The 10,411-nt window shown below is 41.3% G+C and overlaps 1 protein-coding gene across 1 annotated transcript in view; it reads left to right on the forward strand.

Annotated features, from left to right (window-relative positions):
• The first annotated feature begins 6,520 nt into the window (after positions 1 to 6,520).
• The window catches only part of LOC109928238 (rab-3A-interacting protein-like), a 20,326-nt gene continuing 16,435 nt past the window's right edge, over positions 6,521 to 10,411 (forward strand). The window contains exons 1-3 of the mRNA XM_048592250.1: positions 6,521 to 6,802; positions 8,817 to 8,912; positions 9,365 to 9,442. Coding sequence (XP_048448207.1) covers positions 6,617 to 6,802; positions 8,817 to 8,912; positions 9,365 to 9,442 — 360 coding nt within the window. The 5' untranslated portion in view covers positions 6,521 to 6,616. The remainder of the gene's footprint in view (positions 6,803 to 8,816; positions 8,913 to 9,364; positions 9,443 to 10,411) is intronic.

Raw genomic sequence — 10,411 nt, forward strand, 5'->3', positions numbered from 1 at the left:
TCATCTTCATTGCCACCATTCCTCACCTTTTTCAAGAACAAGCTTCACCATGGTGTGGCCTTTGCAGGATGGACGGAAAACTTTTCAACCTCAACTGGTTGAAATGCCAGAAGAAATCAACATTGACCTTCGCCTGTGGAACTTCAATAGGCAGATGACAATGTCGCCTTTGCTCTCTCTGAGGAGAATCTTCAAGCCTCACTTGATGCTTTCATGGAAGCATGTGGAAGAAATAGTCTCCGCCTCAATCTCAAGAAATCACGTATCCTTTACCATTCATCCCAGGTAAAGTTCCAGCCCATTTCTCCTTTCAAGATCAACAGAGAATCCTCCAAAAATGGACCGTTTACCCCACCTGGAAACCACCACTCTTCCTCAATGAGGTGGTTCAGCATTATATCCAATCTGCGAGTGCTGCCTTTTGAACACCTTTGGATGAGAATCTTCAACTGTGACGTCCGTGCTAATGCTAAGATCCTTGTGTACAAGGCCATCATCCTTCTAACTCTTCTGTATGACTCCAAAACTTGGACTACTTATAGATATTACCTCCAAGACCTTTGCGGTACCATCAACATTGTTTGTTTGAGACAGAGTCTCTGCATCAGCTGGGAGGACAGCCATACTAATATCAATATCCTTGAAGCAATTAACAACACCAGTGTTGAGGATGTGATCATCTGAAATCGACTGTGCTGGGCTGGCTATGAGTTTAGGATGCCAAAATTCCAACAGCCAAAACAAATCCTCAGTTGCTCAAGGAAGGCACTCGAATAAGAAGTGGATAAAGGAAGTGTTTCAAAGACTCCTTGAAAGCTTCCCTCAAGAAATACAACGTAGATGTCAATCCATGGGAGACCCTCACTCAGAAGAAACTGACCTTGGAGGAAACTCCTGCATGAAGGGGCAATTCTTTGAGAACTCGGGGCAGCAAGAGGAAGTGCAGAAAAGGAATTGGAGAAAGGACTGCTAATGGCCTCCAGGCCAAGGACCAATTCCACTCCCTGGAAACACCTGCCAAATGTATAGTCGGAGATGCTCCTCTAGGATCAGGTTCATCAGCCACACGAGGGCCCACAGTGCCCATGTCCACTTAGGAAATTCCCTGTCAGTGGTCAATCATACTTGTTAGTGAGTGAGTGCCAGCTGACAGTAAAGGTCACGAGTTGGCGATCCCACTGCTTTGCATTTTCTGTGTAATTACTTGTTTTCACAAACCATAGCATTATCTTTTCAGTTGTTAGCAGCTTTTTCCTGTTACCCAGACTAGTCTGTATGGGAATGTAATACATTGAGTGCCCTGTCTTGTGACCTACTTGTCCTCACCTAATGTGTGAAGCAGAAAGGATAAGTCTAATGGTCTCGTATGAAACTTACTGCACTAATGAACCTTTCAGTACTTTACAATCACATTTTGTTCCTAAAATGGAAAGGTACATGTTTTTCAGAGAAGTTGCTTACACCGCTTAAGATGTGGCCAGCATAAACAGCCATTTCACTTGCTAATCTGAAACACATCCCATGCATTTGGCTTGCTTCCATTCCATTTCTCTCCATTTTCTCCCTGCACTGCAGCAGGTGCTGATTCTTGCTAGGCTGAAGTTCTGTAGCCTCCAGCAGTCTTACAGTGGCAGTGGGATATCTTGGTTCAAGTGGCATCTTTGCTAATCCTGATCCTCACCCTAATCTCTTCCTCACTTTGGCATTGAAATGTTCATTTTACATCAGAAGTTTAGTCAGTAGGAATACAAGTTTTGTATTGGGTTTACTGAGAACAAATGTGATGCCTCATAATAGGTGAGAAGTAGTAGGGTAATATTTCCCTGTTCCACACAGTTACATGGCATGGAAACAGTCCCCATGCTGACCAGATATCCTAAATAAATCTAGTCCTATTTGCCAGCTTTTGGCCCAAATCCCTCTTAAACCCTTCCTATTCATATACCCATTCAGATACCTTTTAAATGTTGTAATTGTACCAGCCTCCATCAGTTCTTCCTGCAGTTCATTCCACACACACAACATCCTCCTATGTGATAAAGTTGCCCCTCAGGTCCCTTTTAAATCTTTTACCCCCTCACCTTAAACCTATGTCCTCTAGTTTTGGATTTCCCTACCCTGGGGAAAAAGACCTTGGCTATCCATGCCTTTCATAATTTTTTATAAACCCCTATAAGCTCATCCCTCAGCTTCCAATGCTCCAGGGAAAATAGCCGCAACATGTTCAGTTTCTGCTTATAGCTCAAACCCTTCAACCCTGGCAATATCCTTAAATCTTTTCTGCACCTTTTCAAGTTTCATAACATCTTTCCTATAGCAGGGAGAACAGAATTGAATGCAGTATTCTAAAAGTGGCCTCACCAATATCCTGTGGAGCTGCAACATAACTTCCCAACTCCTATACTCAGTGCACTGACCAATAAAAGCATGTGCACCAAAGGCTGTTTCAACTATCCTATTTACCTGTGACTGCACCTTCAAAGAACTATGAATCTGCGCTCCACGGTCTGTTTGTTCAGCAACACTCTCCAGGAGCCTACCATTCGGTGTGCAAGTCCTGCCCTGATTTGTCTTGCCAAATCTCTTGGTCATTTATAAGATGTTTATTTTAAAATGAATGTTTTAAAATTGTTTGGGGGTGTGACTTTCGGGAATAGACTTGAATTAGGCTATTAGTATTTTTAAATTCAAAGGGAAAAATAATCATTGTTCTCACAAATCCCCAAAAGTGTAAATGCAGAAACAAACACTGTCCCCAGGAGGGGAGGTGGTGCCGTAGTGGTAATGTCACTGGGCGAGCAATCCAGAACCCCAGGCTAATGTCCTGGGGACATCCTTTTGAATCCCACTGTAGCAGATGGCAAAATTGTAAATTCAGTTTTAAAAAAATAACTGGAATAAAGAGATGCCCTTTAGAAAAAGAAATCTGCCATCCTTAGCTGGTCTGGTCCACACGTGACTCCAGGCCCACAGCAATATAGTTGACTCTTAACTGCCCTCTGGGCAATGAAGATGGTCAATGGATGGTGGGCCAGTGAGAGATGCACCACACCCTCCGAATAAAAATGAAGTTGCAGTCCTGGTTGCATTCTCGTTTGTAACTTTTTGTTTTTCTTTTTAAATGTATAGAAGTTGGAAGCCTCTAGGTTTCTGGGTGAGGTTGTGGTTGTTTCTGTAAAGATGAAGCTTTACAAGTGAGGACAAGTAAACCTTTTCTTTCACTACCTTGAGTGACTGGTTGCTCCAGCAGGCTGCTGTTTCTTTGCTAGAGCAATGGTCCCTCTTGCCCAAACTGCTCTGATTTGAGCTGGTTCTCCACATTTAAAAGGAATAGCTTTTATTTAGAATCAGTTTTGATCATGTGGCCATAGACAATATTCTCATTATCCACACAGGATTCTGGCTTACAGCATTGCTAGACAATGGAAGATGAATGGTGGCTGTTCCCATTTTTGGTTGTGATAGAGAGGTGTGGAGAAAGCGATTTTAAATGTTGAGCTTACAAGCAGATTATGGGTTATCAATTTTGAGTTTCAGTCAGTATGAGATGCAAGTTCATGAAATGGCTTTGTACTTTAATGTCTTTTCAGAAGTTGGGGGAGGAGTTTCTACCCACAAGCATTTATATTCTTAGAATCATTTATAGACCTGAGTTAAATGTTTTGGTGGAAAACTGCAAAAGATCATCTGTCTCCTTTAGCCATCTCTTCCACAGGTGGATCCACTTTTTTGAAGTCCATTTTAAAAAGGTCCACATTATGTAAATTCTATCTTGCGTTTGGAATAATGATAACTAGGCCACTTTGTGCCCAGTAAGAACACGTACTTGAATGAGACCAACTAAACCTTTGTGTGTGTGTGTATTTAAATGGGAGATTAACTGTATAATTTTGTTGCTGTGTGGCCTGGGTAACAGTGTCTGTCTGTGAGAGCTGATTAAGGCACTATTGGCTTGGGTGAAAAGTAGCTCCAATAGGCCTGAGTCTATTGCTCTGTTGTAATTCCAGCAGACAGGAGCTATTCATACTGACACTGGCAACTCTCCCAGTCCAAATGCCTGGGGAGTGTAGTGATTCCTATGTTGTTAATTCTTCATTCCTGTGGGTCATAGCCTAGGGATGGTTATTTAAGTCTCTTTGTTAGTTAGTGCGTGGATATTTATTTGGCCTAGCCAGCTTTCTGTCTTCATCTCCCTGAAAGTGCTGCTTTTCATGTTGTTCCATAAACACTTTACATTCTCTTTCTCTCTATATGATGTAATGCCAGTTGGTGGCTGGAACCCTAAAATAAAACTGGAGTATTTGTTTTTGGTTCTAAAATGTGTTTTTTTTTTCAAACAAAGACTTCTGCAGGTATTAAAAAAAAAAAGTTGTGTGGGGCTGATAGGATGCAACACCTAAAAGTTCCAAAGAAACTTCAAATGGACTGGACATGTTATCTTTGTAGTCACAAGTGATGAAAGAGGCTGATGATCCTTTGCTCAGCAATGAGCGACGCCTGCTGTGGATTAGGTCCCAAACTGCAGACATGGTTTTTCTCCCCCTTTTGAAGAACACATAAGAGCAAGGCTTTGAACTCCGTTTCAACTGTAGTGGAGTGTACTAGTAGGCGTGAATGTTGTCGTCTGTACCAGCTTGGGTTTAAGCATTGGTCACAGTCCAAATTTTAACTGTGTTTATTCCTGTGTAGCAGGTTTAAAATCTGAGTGCCGCAAACCAGCTAATTAGAGGAAACAGGACCATAAATGAACTCCCCCCTACCCGGAGTACAGGAATTCAGTCATTGTCCAAAGGGATCAGAACTACAGAAACTTAACCATTATGCAAAATTAAGGATGCTGAAACCAATTGTTCAGCCATCAACATCCATGTTACTTAAATTAACCTCCACTGCAATAGCTGCTTTGTTCAATTTTTGTGAACAATTTGGAAAGCAATTTTTTTTTTTTTGAAGCTAATGGATTTGTCTTTCTCATTTCTAGTCTGTGTGTTGTGTTACTAATTCATCTCCCATTTAGTAATTAATCTGGTCAGTGAATGAGCTTTTTCCTAGGTTGGATGATGACTGACCATTAATTGACAAACTTTGTTTAAATTTGAACCAGTCAGTTTGATGCTCATTAAAGGCATTGCCCTGAGAAATGAACCACGGGATAGTGGTCACCTGTTTTGAGTTGAAATGGATGCAGTGTGTACGCCTTCTTTCTGCCCGTTAAGATAGGGCCCTGGGTACTAATATGCAGCTTCCAGTACGTAAATGTGTGCCACACTGCAAATGTGACTAACGATCTCCAAATTAGTTGTCAATGTAGATTTTTGTGTGCAGAGAATTTATTTAGCAAATGTTGTTTGTTGGGAGTGTTGCAAGCATGGCCTGGTTGGGTACCTTAGTTGTTGCAAATAGCTGCAGGAATATGCTGTTTGACATAATCTGCCAGTCTTTGGGATGTACTTGAATTCCTAGTATCTCAATGACACTGATATTCATACGGCACATGCAATTGGCATGATGGCTACATCTTGTTAGTGATGCACTCCACTCAGTGCTACTCCATATTAGCAGCATGAAACAAAAAATTTTATTTCCTTTTTTACATTGCTATTTCTTGCAAATTGTCCTGATTAAAAGCTTTGAAAAATGTATCATCTTTTTCTCAGTAATACGCAAATTCTGTAGTGCAAAATGACTGTTAATGACTCCAGTCTTAAAAGCTCAAACCCGTGCAAACTATTCCATCTTGATTCCACTGTCTGTGCAGATAGCTGAGAAGGTGCAGACACAGTGGACCAAATGGCTTCACTCTGCACGTACCAATTCTGCGAGGTAAGAAAATTGAAGATAAATTCGCAGGTCTTCCCTATGGAGTGTGGTCGCCATCTAGTGTTTTTTTAATTGAATTCTGATTTTCAGTAACATGCTGTGGCCTGCGATTGATTTTATCTTCACCCCTTTTATAACTTGCAATGTCTTATAAATAATGCTCCCTCTCTTTATTCACTTATTTAGGAAGGTTTCGTGAATTATCTGTCATTGTGTCTTTATCTTTCACATTTCCCTTTACAACTCTGCTCTTTTGACTTTTTTTTCCTTTCGCTGTAGATCTTCATTCTCTTTATCTTTGGTCTCAATCCTTCTTTCTTTTTTTTTAATCCCTCTCTGATTCTTTCACCCTTGCTGATTCTTTGAGCCTTTGCCTTTTTTTTTTCCATTCTTTCTCTAGTCTCCCCTCCATCTTTTTCTCGTTTTCATACTCAGATACAGCTTGAACACTAAAATAAACCAAAAAACTGCAGATGCTGGAGATCTGAAACAAACAAACAAACAAAAGTTTCTAGAGAAACTCAGCAGGTCTGACCATATCTTTTGGAGAGAGAAACGGAAGTCTGAAGAAGGGTCACTGGACTCCATGTTAACTCTATTTTTATCTCTCCACTGATGCTGCCAGACCAGCTGAGTTTCTGTTTGTTTGTTAAATTGAAGCTGGGCTGTGTTGCTTAGACTCAATTAGACCGACTTCTAATGGTCCTAATTTGCCTTTCTTTTAAGGGATCAGAAGCAAGCTGCTGGGAGCCAGTGTTTGGCCAGTAAAACGGTGCTCAGCACCTGGAAGGAGGCAATGCCTGGGGATGATGAAGTGGGATCTGAGCAGCGTGCAGCAAACGCTCAACAGGAAAGCTCCGAACCCGTGAGCGAGGAGATGCTTCGCAATGCCTACCATCTCTCCCGGCTCCGGAGTTCCTCTGTGGAAATACGGGAGAAAGGATCGGAACGACTGAAGGAGGAGCTGGCAAAGGCACAGAGGGTAAGAGTGCAGATTGCTGTGTGTGACTTTAAAAGCAGAACTACAAAGCTTTTGAGGTTTTGGATTAAATGATTCATGTATTTTGTTTGTGAATGATGGTCACTTGAGAGATACAGCACAGTAAATAGAAAGAAACAGAATTAATGGAGTCTGGAGTTTAATGTCTGCACGAGTTATTGACTATGATGAAGGAAATGTTATCCTGGGCATAAAATGTGTATAGCTGAATATGGTGGCAAAATCTTGTACTTTACATCATCTTTACCACAGCTCCAAAAGTTAGAACTGACCATCGGATTTGAGAGTCGCATAATTATTACCGTTACAATAAGCAATTGTTCTCCAATAAGGAGCTAATCAATGATTTTAAAAAAAGTAAAAAGAAAATCAATTTTGCTGTTTTTTAGACTTAATAACGTCAAGAGAAAACAGAGGGTTTTATAATGGCTTCCCATGCAGTAGGAATCATCCTTTAATTGAGCTGGTTAAATGATTATTTCTGGGGTTTCCACTTTGAGATGTGAAAATCCAATTGAAATGCACCTCTACCTTGACAGCTGAACAATATAGAATTTGTTGGACTGTGTAGCCTCCTGGCCTACATTGCATCAAATCACTTAATATAAACTTTTGAAACAGGTGTTGCTCCTATAGAATGGCATTGTCTTCATTGTTCCTCTTTTTGGTCACCTTTTTTGAACACATTTCACCTTTTAGCAGTCTTCAACTGTTAACTATTATGGGCTACACCTCAATCCTGTCATATGTCCATTCTTAGCCCATGTCTGATGTTCATGTGCACAAGCACTGATCATTAAATGTATCTGGACAGTGATTTGGAGCATGACATGGGTGATTTTTGAATAGAAATAATGTGGGTTACAGGGTAAGGGTGTAAGAATAACGCTAACTATCAAGAATATAAGAACATGAGCAAGCCATTCCCATTCCACTGCTCAATGAGATCAGGGCTGAGCTGTGAGCTAACTCCATATGTCTGCCTTTGGCCTGTATCCCTTAAGACCTTAACTTAACAAAAAATTTTCTGTTTTAGATTTAAAGTGGACTTTTTTTGTATTTATTCACGGGATGAGGGCATCCTGGCTAGGCCAGCGTTTTTTGCCCCATCCCTATTTGCCCAGAGGGCAGTTATGAGTCGACCACATTGCTGTGGGTCTAGAGTTACATGTAGGCCAGACTAGGTAAGAATGGCAGTTTCCTTCCCTAAAGGACACTAGTGAACCAGATGGGTTTTTCCAACAATCAGGAACTGATCTCGCATCAACTGCCATTTGTGGAATTGAGTTCTAAACCTCAACCACTCTTTGTGTAGTAGTGCTTCCTAAGATCTCTCCTAAATGGTCTGGCCCTAAATTCTCAGACTAATCCCACTTGTACTAAAGTCTCCAGCTGTTGAAATAGTTGATCTTTATCTACATGTCCTTTCCTCTTGGTGTGTTGGAGATTTTGATCAGATCACCCCTTAACCTTCTAAATTCTAGAGAAAACAGGCCATAATTTGTGTAATCTGTCCTAATTTAATCCTTGAAGTCCATATATCATTCTTGTATGGTGACGTTAGGTGACAAAAGGAGCAGCGTTTCGAAAGCTTGTGATCTCAAATAAACCTGTTGGACTATAACTTGGTGTTGTGTGATTTCTGACTTTGTCCACCCCAGTCCAACACCGGCACCTCCACATCATGGACCAATATGTTCTTTTTAAGGTATGGTGCCCAGATCTGCTCACAGTGTTCATGATGCTCATCGGGAGAGTCAGTACAGGTGAGATGGGCATATTGGCCTTCTACACCAGGATAGTTCTGTGATGAGCTAAGGCCAGTGTTGTAGAGAATGACTTGGCGAATTAACTTCCATCCTGGGTGTGTTAAGTGGAAGTATCACAGAACTAATTTGAGCTTGGAGCCATTCTTGGTTCTATACAGTACTGGACACTACATTTACTGTCCTAAGCCTTTGGTGTGACTAGGACATGTCTTTTTTCCCTGTTTTAGGAGCTGAAGCTCAAGGATGAAGAATGTGAGAAACTATCTAAAGTGCGGGAGCAATTGGAGCAGGAACTGGAGGAGCTGACAGCCAGTCTGTTTGAGGTATCGCCAACTCTAGCCTTTGCCAGTCAGGAGAATGGCACCTGTGCAATAAACTTTTCCCCCCAGTCAGATGGGTTTGCGTCATAAAGAAAACTATAGCTTTTAAAGAAAAAAAAAACCCTGTAAACTGATGAAATGAGCATGTAAGGACCAAAAACGCATTGGAGTTAATTCCTGTAATCCTTAATTTCTGTTGGCCTCCCTGGCTCCACCATAATTTTCAATATTAAAAATTTCTTACCCTCCACTCAGCTACTCGGAAGATTAGAAGAATCCGATTTGGCCTGTATGTTTTGAGTGGACCCAGACAAAGGAGCTGTGTCCTTTGACCTAGTCTCTGATTTCTGGTGCCTGATGCAAATACATTCTTGAGCTGCTGTTCTTTGACCTGTTACCTGACCCACTGTCTCTCTGCTTGTGGTCAGTAATTGTTACTGTTTTCTTACGAACAGGAAGCACATAAGATGGTGCGGGAAGCAAACACTAAACAGGCCACAGCTGAGAAGCAACTCAAAGAAGCCCAAGGGAAGGTAGGTAACGTTTCCCCCTGGTGTGGTCAGACATGTGTCCTACAAGCTGTGTGATGTTTTGTAGGGTGATTCATAACATTAAAGCTTCAAGCTGTAGCAACATTTACTTTTTCAGGAGGAGTTGACCCTAGAAGTTGATTAGATATTGACCAAACGTCATTGTGTAGTCACCTCTGAGTGGTCCAGGTGATTAAAGGACCAGAGGTAGGCCACCAGGAACTGAAATGAGGAGAAATTTCTTCACCTAGAGAGTGGTGATGCTGTGGAATTCTCTTCCACAGAAAGTAGTTGATACCAAAACATTGAATGTTTTTAAGGAGTTTGATTCCTTTAGCTCTAAAGTACATCTAAGGGTATGGAGAGAAAGCAGGAATGTGGTACTGAGTTAGATGATCAACCATGATCATATTGAAAGGTGGAGCAGGCTCAAAGAGCCAAAAGGCCTACTCCTCCTATTTCCTATGTTGCTGTTTGTTAAAGGTACAAATAAGGTTTTGGGGTTAGGCCCGATTTATATTTAAGGGGTCCCAGGATTCTTTATAGCATTTTCTGGATCTCAAAGACTTAGAATGTTTTTTGTAGTAAAATTGAAACCTGTGGGTTTAAAAGGACAGCGGCTGCATGGATGTGAAATTACCTAAGAGACAGAGAACTGCCACGCATAGTTGTTTTTCAGATTAGAGAAAGTGTATGCGCAGTGGTAGACCTTAGAAGTTACAGTTGGGTCCACTGCTGTTTTTGATATATATTAATGACCTGGATTTGGGAATGTGTGACATAATTTTAAAGATTGCAAACGTCATGAAACTTAGAAATAGAGCAGGTGGTGAGGGGACAGTAACAGACTACAGGAGGAGATAAACAAACTTGTGAAATAAACAAGGTGCAGGGCTGGATGAACACAGCAGGCCAAGCAGCATCATAGGAGCAGAGAGGCTGACGTTTCGGGCCTAGACCCTTCTTCAGAAG

Source organism: Rhincodon typus, unplaced genomic scaffold (assembly GCF_021869965.1).
Source record: "Rhincodon typus isolate 14 unplaced genomic scaffold, sRhiTyp1.1 hic_rhity00000886, whole genome shotgun sequence".
Classification (NCBI taxonomy): domain Eukaryota; kingdom Metazoa; phylum Chordata; class Chondrichthyes; order Orectolobiformes; family Rhincodontidae; genus Rhincodon; species Rhincodon typus.